The sequence below is a fragment of the Arvicanthis niloticus genome, chromosome 1 (genome assembly GCF_011762505.2).
Source record: "Arvicanthis niloticus isolate mArvNil1 chromosome 1, mArvNil1.pat.X, whole genome shotgun sequence".
NCBI classification, from domain to species: Eukaryota; Metazoa; Chordata; class Mammalia; order Rodentia; family Muridae; genus Arvicanthis; species Arvicanthis niloticus.
In genome coordinates, this window is record NC_047658.1 from 44,334,099 (window position 1) to 44,348,481 (window position 14,383).

The 14,383-nt window shown below is 37.9% G+C and overlaps 1 protein-coding gene across 5 annotated transcripts in view; it reads right to left on the reverse strand.

Annotated features, from left to right (window-relative positions):
• Mctp2 (multiple C2 and transmembrane domain containing 2) overlaps positions 1 to 14,383 on the reverse strand; it is a 219,887-nt gene that overhangs the window by 89,907 nt on the left and 115,597 nt on the right. For all 5 annotated transcript variants that reach the window (XM_076935826.1, XM_034495257.2, XM_076935828.1 and 2 more), the window contains 2 exons: positions 13,228 to 13,330; positions 11,049 to 11,151 (listed from right to left, as the gene is read on the reverse strand). In XM_076935826.1, the coding sequence (XP_076791941.1) occupies positions 11,049 to 11,151; positions 13,228 to 13,330 (206 nt within the window). The remainder of the gene's footprint in view (positions 1 to 11,048; positions 11,152 to 13,227; positions 13,331 to 14,383) is intronic.

Consider the following 14,383-nt stretch of genomic DNA (forward strand, 5'->3'; position numbering starts at 1 on the left):
GACTTTCCTGCTTTACATCACTGTTTTAGATGTCTCAAAGCAGAAGAAAGTAAGATTTTACTTTGACTTAATGTAAGAGACTTGTTACTTAATAGGAAAATTCAATGCATGCAAGATATAACATTCTGGGCACATGACACACAGCCTAGTACTCAATATGTTCTTGTTTTAGAACTTTGGGAGAACCCCATCAGGCACTCTCACACTCTCAGCCTGACGGACTTGACCCAGTGTTTAACAGACTTTACCCAGTACCATTCATAATACATACTACATAGTGTTTGTGAAAACCTCAAGATGATACCAGTGCCCTGAGACTAGGGCAGAGCAGAGCTAATTGACTTTTTACCTTATTTCACCTTTGTTTCAATTACTATGTATACTTGGAGAAGTACGTAATAATAATTAAACATTTATCCTGAAAGATGATGATTTAGGGGTCTGGAGAGATAGCCCAGTGATTAAGACCATGCATTGTTCTTCTAGAAGACCCAAGTTTGGGTACCAGAAATCAAGTCAGGTGGCCTACAACTGCAATTAGCTCTAAAGTACCTACCCCTGTGGCACCTGTGGTTACTTGCACTCAAGTGCACATACAATGCTCCCTCATACACACACCCATATAAAAGTTACTTCTTTCACCTACATGAAGATATAGGTCTTGATTATATCCAATAATTGCCAAAGCGATGTATCCTTTTCTCCTTTTCATCCATCCTGTGCTCCAAGACTGCCTGCATTGATTTATGGACCAATCCTACACCCCCCAAAAGACATGCTGGCATTATTCCACTTCTAATTTCTATATTGATCATAAACTTGTTAATTCAATCTAAAATTTTACTATTGTTTTACTGTAATGGCCAAAGTTCCATCCATCCTTAAAACAAAGAAACAAACAAATAAAAACCTATGATTACTCATGTCTCTTACCTCAAGTAACAACATTAAAAATGCAAATAGAGATGTCTATGGTATTTGATAAAAGTAATTGCAAAAAAATTTGACACATAAAGCTAATTAAGTAGAGCTGTTAGGAAGATAGCTCCTCACAGCACATACCTATCCCTACCATACACTGCAGCTCCATCAGGTATCAGGGAGACCATATTTCTGGTTACAGGTTGCTTTGTCCTGATGGGTTGTGCTTGCATAAGGTGAGTCAAGTTTGTTCCAAAACGCATTTCATTGAGCTGAGACAATGGAGTTATTTTCATTTTGGGGAATTAGAAAGTAATAAAAGTATATATTTTATTATTAAAAAATAATATGAGTCAATATGTAATATCAGCTGTCATAGTGTTTCTTTTATGGACATGTGTGCCTTTGCATTTGGTGCATGAATGTTCAGAGTTACAACATACTCTTGGTGGATATTTTCTTTGATGAGTACTTAGTATCTTTCCTAACTCTGCTGATTAGGTGAGAAGTCTCTTTTCTTAGATATTAAGGTGCTTTCTTCTGTTCAGATTGAGTCACTAAAGTAATTTGTACTCAGTACAAATTGGCCCAGTAGATGACATTGGAGAGCAACTACATTTTGAAGATGAAACTTTAGGCTAGAGAAAAAGCTGGTCTGGATTTGAGAGTATTAGGTAAACTTAATTGAAGACAGAAATATAAAATAAACCTAATTGTCAATGGTTCTAAATATTTCAAAAATAGAAGTGCTTACTGTCATCCATTGTATTTATTATGGTACTGATTAGGGATTACAGAGCAAAATGAAAATGATACAGTATTAGATATCAGATTATAGCATATTTTAACAATAATTTGAAATAATCTTGAGTTGTATTTGATTAAACGATTCTGCATATCTATGTGTCAGTTGTACCATTACTATGAATTTTTATCAAAATTATTTTTTCAAGCAATGTGTTTTGATTCCCCTTGCTCAGTCCCTCCCAGATGTTCCCTCTGTCTCCCTCCTACTTTACCTGTATATTGTTTCTCCTTTTCTTAAAAAAAAAAAAAAAAAAAAAAAAGGAATCCTCCAAAATAAAGACCAAAAAAGCCCACAACAAAAGCAAAATGAAATAAAACTGCAGAATCACTATTGAATTGTTTTGAACTAACTACTACTGGAAATGGGGCCCGCCCTAAACTGTGCTTAATGACCAGTGACACTCTATTAGAGAAAAATGATTTTTCCTTTGCTAGCAGGAACCAACTGTAACTAGCTTCTTGGTTATGGGTGGGATCCATTGCCCACTTCCCCCTCTCAGTGCTGGGCTTAAACTTATGCAGGGCTTCTGCATTCTGCCACACTCATTGTGAGTCCATATGTGCATCAGTCATGTTGGGTTTGGGAGACAGTTTCCATGGAGTCATTCATCACCTCTGCCTCCTCCTGCCTCCTCTCTTGCATAGCTCCTTGAACCTTGAGGAGAGAGGTTTGATGAAAATATCCCATTTAGGAGTGTATGCTTCAACATCTCCCACTGTCTGCACATTTTCCAATCATGGGTCTTTGTGTTAACTCCCATCTACCTCAAAAAGCTTCATTCCTATAAGTTGAGTGAGTCACTCATCTCAAATGTAGGCATAGCAACATCTCATTAGGAGTCATTTTGTTGCTCTATTACTTTAGCAGAATAATGATAGTTTTTTTTTTTTTCCCCTAGACTCATAAGACCTAGCTAATCTTAGGTTCTTGGCTACTTTAGCAGGGTTAGTTATGGGTTCCATCTCATGGAGTAGGCCTTATATCCAATCAGGAAGTGATTTGTTATTCCTATAACATTTTTTGGCACTATTGTACCAGTATATCTTCCAGGCAGATCACAGTTATAGATCACCACATTTGTATATGGGTGTTCTTGATTGTTAACTTCTCTTTCAGTGTCTTTCAGAGAATTTCCCAGTACTGTGAACCCTAGTCATTAGGCATGAAGTTTCCAGTTAGGTACCAGTTTTGGTGTTTCCAATGATAGAAATAAGTGTTTTATTCAGCAATAGCAAGTCACTTCCAACACATCATGGAGAGTGAGCCTGAGGTGTTGTTTTGGGGGTTTCCATGCAGACCCATTGACCAATAACTCAGAAAGATATAGCTTATCCTTGACAGTGGAGATTTTATTTGGTGACAAAAGAAGCTTCTACAATAGTAGGCTTCCATATGGTTTTTCAAAGGACATTTGGTATATCAGTGGTCCCTCCCTATGTCTCCTCCTTTAACCTGACCTCCCAACTTCCGCTCTAGTTAGCCACCCTACTCTAGTTTTCCTGTCCACAGGAATACATTCTATTTCTCCATCCTTTAAAGATCCTCTCCTCCCTGCTGTCCCTTACTAAGTATTTAATCTCTGTGGTGATTCAGACTTTAGCACACCTGTTGAAAGCTTAAAAGCTAAGATCCACATAGAAGAGAATACGTATTTGTCTTTTGAGGTCTGGGTTATATCACTCGTGATTTTTTTTCCTAGCTCCATCTATTTACCTGTTTCATCATTCTGAACAGTTGCACAATTTCCTATTGTGTAAATATGCTACATTTCATTATCCATTCATCTGTTGATGGATATCTACGATATTTAATTTCTGGCCATTATTAATAGAACAGCAACGAACATGGTTGAGCAAGTGTCTCTGTAGTAGAATGTAGAGTCGTTTGGATACACATCCAAGATTGGTATATCTGAATCTTGAAGTAGATCTATTCCTAACTTTCTGAGAAAATGCCAAATTGATTTTTCACTGAGGCTATACAAGTTCACACTCCCACTAGCAATGGAGGAATGTTCTACATGCAGCCATTCAGTTTGAACAGAACAATTTGTTGAAAATTCTGTCTTTTCTCAAATGTGATTTCTGGGGGCTTTTTGTTGTTGTTGTTGTTTAAAAAAAATCAGTTATCCATAGATGTATGGACTCATGTCACTGATCAATATGTTTGTTGTTTTGCCAATACTCTGCTGTTTTTATTACAATAACTCTGTAATACAACTTAAAATTCAGAATATGATACCTCCAGTTGTCTTTTTATTATTGGGGGTTATTTATGCTATTCTGTTGGGGTGTGTGTGTGTGTGTGTGTGTGTGTGTGTTTGTGTTTTCCATATGAAGTTGGAAATTGGTTTTTCAACTTCTGTAAAGAATTGTGTTAAAATTTTGATGGAGATTGTAATGAGTTTGTAGTTTAGGTAGGATAGCTGTTTCACAGTATCAATCCTATCAATCTATAAGCAAGGATGCATACTGCTTCTGGTGTCTTTTTCATTTTCCTTCTTCAACATCTTAAAGTCTCTATTATACAAGTTTTCCCCTTGCTTTGTTACAGTTCTTTCATGATTTTGAGATGTGTAACTGTGGAGACTTGATTTGTGTCCAATTATGTGATTCCATGTGCTTCCAGGAAGAAAATATACTTTTTAAAAAAGTGTTTGAATGTAGATGTCTGCCAGGTCCATTTGACTGATGAAATTATTTAACTCTTAGCATTTGCTTGGTACAGTAGTCTGGGCTAACATCATTACATCCGGGCCCTCTGGCTCCCAGAATTTCTACTAAAATTCAGGTGTTATGCTAAAGAGCTGTCTTTATATGCCACTGTTTTACATTGTATCATTTATTATCCTTTTTTTCTTACAGTTTTATTGTTTTTATTATTTTGTATTATGGGTAATTTCTTTTCTGGTCCTGTATATTTTGTCTTCTATATATTCTTCGTACATTCATAGGCATCTCCTTCTTAATATTGGGAAATTTTCTTCTATGATTATATCAAAAATATTTTCAGGCAGAGTTCCCAAAGAGTGTAGGTTGGGAAGGAGGAGGGGCTTCTGCACACGCTGGCTGCTCTAATAGCAAGAATAAATCTGGAGAGTTTGGGATAGGAAACAAGAAAGGTAGTTAAATTCTCCTACCTGGTCCTAGCCCAGTGTGGTCACTGACAGCGGTGGGGGAAGGTGTCTCTGGTGAAAAGTGTTTCTGTGGATCAGAGACTGATGCTAAAGAATAGAAATGGGCTAGAAAGGAAACACTAATTTTTTTTTAATTGAAGAGAAAATAAGCATATGCACAGATGTCTCCTTGACCTTGAATCTTTTATTCTAATACAGATTGAATGCATATTAGAATATTCACCTATTAAGTATATGAATATATATTAGAACATATATATGCCTCAAACAATTCACCAGTACTGATGAATATTATAATTTTAGTGTACGGATTTTTAATTTTGTTTGATTTTATGTGTATTGGTAATTTGCCTGTGTCATGTCTATGTATCACATGCAAACCTGGTGCTCACACAGGCCAGAAGAGAATATCAGATCTCCTGAGCCTGGGGTTACAGATGATTGCGAACCACTACATGGATGTGTGAGTGTGGGGGATTGAACTGATCTCTGGGAGAGGAAAGTGCTCTTCACCACTGAGCCATCTCTGCAGCCCCAATGTCTGAATTATTACATTGCCTGTTCTCCAGGTAGTACTTTCACCATGATTGAAAAAGCTCCAATGCATATGAGAGAGGTCAGAGGGAGGAAAGAGATAGGTTATGTTGAAATTATATTTTAATTCCAAAAAGGAAAACACAAGAGCAAAATTACAAAATAAATCCTGTAGTTGAGGTTAGCACAGCCTCTTTATTCAACAGTTTTAAATGGACTTCAGCAGCAGGCTTAAGCACATCAACACTGAGAAAAATGAGAAGTTGAGGCACATTCTCTACCTTAGACTTGAGTGTTTTTAATGCCCTGTGCCTGACCTCACTGAGCTGGTTGTTTTACGTCAACTCGACTTGAGCTAGAGTTATTTGGGAAAAAGGAATCTTAGTTAGTAAAATACCCCCACCAGACTAACTTGTGGGCAACACTGTAGTGCATTTTCTTCATATTAGCAACTGATGTGGGCTGGCCCATCTCTCTGTGGTGCCATCCCTAGGCTGGTAGTCCTGGGTGCTCTAAGCGACTGAGCAAGCCATGAGGAGCAAGCCAGCAGGCAGTACTTCTTCCCTGAATTCTTCTCCAGTTCCTATTCCAGCTTCCTGCCCTATTTGAGTTCCTTTCCTCAATGATGGGCTGTGATATAGAACTGCAAGGTGAAATAAACCCTTTCCTCCAAGTTACATTTGTTCTTGATTTTTTGTCAAACCATTAGAATCCCAGAGTAAGACACCTCTAAATGGTGAGTAGAACTTTAACTCATGACTTAGGTAAAGAGAAGACAACTGCACAAAATTATTCCCATTCAATAATTAATATGTTACTCATTATAAAATGTTTTAAATATAAAATAAAGTTTGATATTTTGTAGAAGGAAACATTGAACCAAGGACCTCTTCCATGCTAGGCAAATGTTCCACCACTGAGTTCTAGCCCCGTGTCTCCTTTTGTGCTAGGTCAGGATTTCTTTTATTGTTCAGAATGGCAATAACTAACTCTACATCCCAAGTAGTTCTTGAAGTTGTGATTCCCCTGCCTCAGCCTACGTCTCTGGGATTATGGATTGTGCTACCAGATCAAGCTACAGCAGTATATCACTAAATAAAGTTTTTATTCTCTTATAAAGTAAATAATAAGTAGCACTGATTCCCTTTTCTTGATTCCTTCACATAATTGAAAAATAAAATCGGGAATCAGCCCTTTTCCTAAGAAATATAAAATATAAATCCTGAGCACTTTCTTTGATACTTAATTCAGGGAGATTCAACAAATCTGGAATATTCTCACCCTGTGGTCCTAGTGAGCTGCTTACTCTAGAGTCACAGTTTGTTGTAAATCCCACACCCTTGATCCCCACTAATAGACATAGCAAATGTTCCTCTACCCTTTCCACTCTCCTCTTGGGTCTTCCTTGTTCCTGCATCATGGCCACTCTTCTGGACCTCAGTTACAACTTTGTTCCTGCTCATCTACCAGTCACAGTCAACACATTTCTCCTTCCTGAGCCAGTTTAAAGCCCTGCTTCCTAATGTCTTCTCAAAAGTTAATCCATCTCTCAGAGCATCTTGTTTCTCAAACCCTCCCAAATATAGTTCAGTATTATTTGATAATAGAACAAAAATTAAAATAAAATAAATTAAAAATTAAAATAAAATAAAAATAGAACAAAAATTAAATAATTATTGGATTATGATTTCCTGTGGTTTTCTGTGGAACTTTTGGTTTTCTGTGCCTATTGCACAGATATCTCCCAAGAATTCCTATACCTCTCTGGCTGTGTCTGTCTTGCTGGTCCTAAATGTACATATCACAGTTGTACAAACACAGTCCTAGCATTCCTTATGGCATGATGCTTAATGAGGGGTCTAAAAAACTCTGAGGAGCACAGACTCCAAGAGGAGCCTGTCTATGTTAAAACTTTGCTTACTAGCCAGCTACAGTACAAGATCATTTGTGAGCCTTTGTTTCCTAACTTGTAAATTGCCAAAAATAAATATGTAAGACTAAGTTTGTTAGAAAACTAATGATTTAGCATATTAACTACATTGAGTTTGTCAGGCATGCAACCCTCAAGGAACATAAACTAAAGAGAAAAAAACAAAAAACAAAAAACAAAAAAAAACAAACCATAGAGCTAAATAGCTCTTTAAACAAACTCTCCCAAATACAGTTCAGTCTTATTTGATAATAGAACAAAATTAAATAATTATTGGATTATGATTTTCAGTTATAATGAGAGTCATGACATTTAAAAATCTCACTTATAATCTACATTCTATTAGGAAATAAATTAATTTGAAAAGGTCAATTTGTTGCAGGTAGACCACCTGATGTCAAGAAGACACAGATCTACCCTAGGATTTGGTCACTTTCCTAATCTGTCAGTCAATGAATTAGAAGTTAATGTGAATCAAATCAGCTCTATGGAACAGCAGCAGCAGAGCCTGCAACTCATTGCCATGCCAGCGTCCCCAGGACAACTAAGAGGATTAGAGCCTGGCCAGGCTGTTATGCAAGCAGAGCCTGCTAAACTGCAGCTTTCTTCTGATTGTATTGCATGCTATTTGTATTTAAAATAAATAAATAATGCCTTGCAACTTTCATGTCAACTCAATACAAACTAGAGTCATTTGTGAAGAGAAAACTCATTGGAGATAATCCCCAACCAGATTCGTGATTAATGATTAATGTGAGAGGGGCCAGCTCACTGTAGCAATGTTATCCCAGGGCTGGTAGTCCTGGGTACTCCAAGAAAGCAGGTTGAGTAAACCACAAGGAGCAAGCCAGTAAACAGCGCCCTTCTAGTGGCTTCTGCTCTAGTTTCTGTCTCCAGGCTCCCCCTTTGAGTTTCTGCCTCCATTTTCCTTAGCAATGAACCAAAATGTACAACTGTAGAATGAAATAAACACCACGCCCCCTCATCAAGTTGCTTTTGGTGATGGTGTTTTATCACAGCTATAGAAACCCTAAGACATGATGCAAGCCTGTGGTTCCCCATGCCTCACCAAATAAAAGTTCAAATACTTTAGAGACCTTGGCTCTTGGCTTACAGAGCCCTGCAGGGCATGCCTTTGTCCTTCCCTACCTGTGAGTCATTCCCTACTCTACAGGTCACTGTGTCTGTCTGTCCCTTCCATTCCACTAACTCTGTCTTCCCAGCTCTCTCTGGATGTTGACAAGCGAAGTTCTTCCTCTGAATCTTTCGACATAATTATCTCCTGCCTCTAAAGTTTGTGAATACTCACATTGATTGCCCTGTCCTCCTCGAGTTGCTCACTGACTGTTCCCTCCCTGTGCACCCCTCGCCGCCACACAGCCTTGGAGAACTTATCTCCACTTCCCTATATTCTTGGTGGCCCAGTGTTGTGTTTTTATCGTGTAACATTGTATATTGATTTTATTTTCATTTTCTTTCTGTATCCTTGTATCATATAAAGAATGGAATAAGTTATAAGGGAAGAGGAAGTTTCCTGAGGACAGCATTATAGCACTGCTAGCTAAAATTGCCAGCCACACAGTGAAAAACTCATCAATGTTTGTCAAACAAATAAATGAGCACGAGAATCTGAGGCAGCTTGTTCCCATCACGCAAAACTCGACTGTGCAGTTTGGTTGGTGTTTAAGGTAGAAATTAACTAGACGTGTCTTTCACTGATTTTCCCTTTGGGGAGAGACATTTTGAAAAAAGCAATCCATTAGTTTAGTCCAATGTTGTATCCACCAGGAGTCCATGCCCCTTCAGGGTCTTTGTCAATCTGTAGGGACATCTTTGGTTTTCACAACAGGCAGAGACAGACAAGTGCTACTGTCACCAGGAGAAGCCAGGAATCTGCTGGGTACCCCAAAATACACAGGAAAGTCCCATTTATCAAACAAGTGTCCAGATCCCAAATGTTAACAGTCTTAGTATTGGGTCATCCTGATGTAGCTAGATGTCCCTCTTCGATCATCTAAGGAGGGACTGAAGGAGAGACAAAGGCACAGAGGTCTAGAGGGACTGAAGTAAGTAAGCAAAGCCAGTGTCCAAATGTTTTATGAACAAAGAAAAAAAGATCAAGGGTTTCTAAACTTTCCAGTGTATTCACAGGTCAAGGAATAAAATATAATTGATATTTATACATTAAAAAGTATAAAGGGGAAATGGAGTGAATAGGGAGAGACAGAAGGAGAGAGAGGAAGAGATGAGAAGGAGAGAGGCAGAGACAGGAGAAAGGAGAGAGAAAGGAAAAAGTATGTACATATGTGCACACTGAATTGTAAGGGATGGTTGGCTTTGTATCACCTCTCTTTAGACTTCTTTAAGTGTGTTCCATATTCCTGCTACATGTATTCTTCCAGGAATATCTGACAAAGTTGTAATAAAAAGGGGGTGGGGAATTCCCAAATTGCCACCTCCTCTCCATGAGCAGTGCTGTCTGCCACAGAGGGCTCAGAGCATTTGGCGGGGGCCGGCTGCAGCAGCCAGCAGCTGCTGCCTCCGTTTTCTAGGAGGAGCATCAGGGATATGAGAACTTGGGGAGAAATTAACCAAGCGATCAAAAGCAGACAAAAAGATATTAAGAGGTACAGTGTTCCCCTCCCTGTAAACATTGTGTGAGCAAGATGAAGCTTGTAGTTAGATCACAGAGCACACAACCACAAAAAAAAATATACAAATGGCTTCGGAAAACAAACTGTGAGGGAAGAATAAAATAAATTTTCAGTTTTTGGTGAAGCCATAATGACTGTACACCAATTGTACTAAACTGAAATGCTTACCTTTATCCAGTTCATTGGACACATATCAATATCCAATCAATAGCAAAAAAAAAAAAAAGTAGATACTAAATAATAAATAAATAAAAGAGCAATTTGCTGGCCACTTCTCCCCCTTCACTGTTGTAAGCACTCTATGTGGAGATATATATATATATATATATATATATATATATATATATATATATGCATATGCATATATATACGTGTATATATATATATGCATATATATGCATATATATATATACACGTATATATATATATGTACACACACACACACACACATTGGTTGTGAGCCTACCCTTTAACAGCTGAGTCATCTCTCCAGCCCTGAGGTGCTTTCTCTACTGCCTTTCATAACTATTTTATTCATTCAGGTTTTCATCTTAGCTGACCCTACCTAGATTATTGATATACTCTTGATTTTCAAGGGACATCTTTTATTTTCTTCCACAAAATATTTTATTTTAATATTTCAATATTTTAAAGCAGATGTAACAGAGAGAACTTAAGAGGAAATGGTCTTTAGGAGAACTGAGGATAAATGCACAGTAATCAACAATGAATCTTTAACAAAATGAGCGTGGATGAAGTAAAAGAAATCCATAAGGATTCCTCATTAATGTGTAGAAAATTTGACCATTGAGTTGGAATGAGACTAAAAGTGGCAGTCTGAGGTGGAATGAGGTCTGACAGTGTATTGAAAGATTGGCCAAAATGTCTGATTGATTGAATAAATATTAAACTAACACACCAAAAGTTATGTCTTCTTGTATCTAAAATATGAAGATAAAGAATAAATAGTATTTTCCATAGTAGCTCCAAGGCTGACAAAAATAAAGTGAGTCTAGATTATAGAAACTCTGACTTACAAAGTGTTGATTAATGCAGAAGACTTACAGACAACAAAGGGATGGCAACTTTTCCAAGAAAGTCCGGGGCCTTGTCTCCATCTTCATCAAACACTGTCACTTCCAACACATCATGGATATCTTTAATAGGGCTGAAAGGGAAGAGATCAGGTATTATACACAAAAACACACGAGTGACGATCGCTCCGTGAAGAACTGAAAACACTTGCACTAATTAAGTCTGTGTGTCCTCAGAGTATAAAACTATCATTTAATTAAACTCCAAAAATTAAATCAAACTGACTGTATTCCCAGACCATCCATCATGGAAGGTTCAGACGTGCACATGTTAACATGGAAGTTAACTTTCTTACTGTGGCATTTTCTACACATGTGTGCACTCAAGGGTGATGCTGTTAAAGCAAAAGGATATAAAAGAGAGAAGAAAAAAGAAAGAAAGAAAGAAAGAAAGAAAGAAAGAAAGAAAGAGAAAAAGAAAGAAAGAGTAAAGGAAAGAATAAAAGAAAGAAGCAAACAAAGAAAGAAGGCTTGGGGATTTAGTTCAGTGGTAGAGTACTTGCTTAGCAAGTGCAAGGTCCTGAGTTTGTTCCTTGGCTCTAGGGTAAAAGAAAGAAACAAGGAAGATGGAAAGAGGAAGGAAGGGAAGAACGAAGGAAGGAAGGAACGAAGGAAGGAAGGAAGAAGGAAGTAATAGGGAAGAAAAGAGAAGAAAGAAATCAGAGGACAAAGGAACAGAATTGCAAAGTCACTCTGAAATGAGAAAAGCAAAAAAAAAAAAAAAAAAAAAAAATCACCCTTAAAAAATTAATGAAGGGGCTGGAGAGATGGCTCAGTGGTTAAGAGCACTGACTGCTCTTCCAGAGGTCCCGAGTTCAATTCCCAGCAACCACATGGTGGCTCACAACCATCGGTAATGGGATCCAATGCCTTCTTCTGGTGTGTCAGAAGACAGCAGCAGTGTACTTATACATAAAACAAATAAATCTTTAAAAAAATTAATGAAGAAAAGAATGTGAAGGGCTATAGAGATAGCTCAGTGGTCAGAAGACTTAGTGCTCTTGAAGAAGACCACGTTTAGTTCCCAGCCCCCACCCAGTAGCTCCCAACTGCTTGTAACTCCAATTCTAGAGGACCTCAAACCCTTTTCTGGCTTCTGTGGTCTTTTGAATGCAAATGTGGTCCACATAAGCACACACAGGACTATACACATACAAAAATAAATCATCAGCAAATAAATTTTTTACAAAATGTTTTTAAGAAAATATGGCAAAATTCATTATTTGCTGATGATTTATTTGCAGAGAGCCTGTTTTAACTGAAACATAAAGTACCAAAAAAAACCCCATCTACAGTTTTAAAAACAGTTTTTTAATATTGAACAGAAGCCAAACACTATGGACAATAAAAAATAGAGCCATGGCTATTGTCAAAAGCCCTTGTATCTGGCAGTTGGCTGATGCATTTCCCTCTGATCTTTGTGGGACCTCCTAGAAATACCACCATTTACCCTGGAGGCAAATTTGACTCTTTCACTCACAAGCACAGACTAAGAGGTCAGTTTTGTAGGGGTGATATAACATCAACTCACCCAAAACCAATAGAGGCTTCCCTTATCAGTCATACACCTTGAAATCTAAGACCAACTAAGAAACTATATACCCACCTTCCTAAAAGCCCAAGTTTGATGAAGTGGACACGGCAGTCTGAAGGAGACAGCCACTCTGATAGAAGGGAGTGTAAGAAGCCTTTGGGGGTCTTTAAGGATTTGGAGATAATCTGTATTTTCCAAAAGACTCCGGCAGAATACTAACCTTCATGCATTTAAGATAGTATCATAACATGTAAGTGCTTAGAATTTAAGACAGGACTCCATTTGTAACTTTTCTTAACCCAGAAATAGATTAGTCTGGACGTCTAGAAGCTTCCATCTATCTGCAGATTAATTTAGTCACTAAAAGATCTATTTTATAAATGTCTCCTAACAGTCCCTTACAGTTCCAAATGGTCTCTTCTATTATTAAGCCATACTATAAAATGAAAGGATAAAAGGCTTTTGGAAGAAAAAAAAAACAATAAAATTCGCTCTTTGCACATAAAACTGGGTGGAAAGTTCCCCTCAAGAGCCCCCAGCCTGCCCCATACACATCAGAGATAATTGCTCTCTAAGTTAAAGCTGCTCCAAGGATCCCAGGACATGACACACTTACAATGTAAAAACTTTGTTCCACTCTGGATTGAGGTTTTTGTAAATGGTATGTGTCTGAAGTCGGTCATTGCCCAACTCCAATAGGCAGAAAGGATCACTCTTCCCTGGAAAGAGAACACAGACAATCATCAAAGACAAACACATCTCCAAAGGGACACAGCAAATTGAGTTAGCACTGCTTTCACAATGAAACTGTGAAAGGGGAGAGAAATAGGGGGAAGGGAAATGGCTTTCCCAGCAGGCTTGCTGGATCTATGTTTGAGAACTCAGGAAGGTAGGAAAGGCCGTGAGTGTTCAAGCTCTAACTTAAGGAGAGATCCACACTGATGAGAAAGATGAATTGTCGCTCTGAAGACCAATGATCACAACTCTCACAGAAGGGGGCACCAGGTCTTCCTGTAGAATAGTCCACACTTCCTGGTTTGTCTTTAAAAGGGATTCAATGGTAAAATAAAATAACCCAATTAAAAAGAGGAGAAAGACGTTAAAAGAGATACAAAGCACCACACACGTGAAAACTTATTCAACATTACTCATCTTCAGGAACATGTTAATCAAAGCCGTCGTGAGATATCATCTAGCCCCAGTGACAATGCCTATTATCAAACAGGCAGCAATAGGGCTGGAGATGGATTCAGTGGGAGAGCACCTCCCACATATAAGGCCCTGGGTTTGATTTCCAGTACTTCAAGAAAACAGAAACAAAGATGAGAATAACAAACACCAGAAATAATTGAGAAAAAGGAAGTCTTAGGTACTGTTAGTGGGATGGCCAGTTAGTAAAGCCAGTATGGAAAAGCATTGTAGCTTTAACAGTTATACACAGATATCTTTAACAGTTATACATAGATATCTTTAACAGTTATACATAGATATCTGACAGCAATTCTACTTTCATGCATATATTTAAGGGAAATGGTTTCAGCCTCTGGAGTATTGTGTCCATCACAGGATTCCTTACAATAGCCAAATATGAAGACAACATAGGTGTCCATCACCTAACAAGCATAGGAAGCAAATATGGTACATACAGAGGACAGAATAATACCCAGGCATAAAGAGGACTCAACGATAAAGAAGATTAAATCACGTCATTTGCAGTTACACAGATGATCCTGTAGGGCAATATGTTATGTAATTCACAGAAAAATAGATAC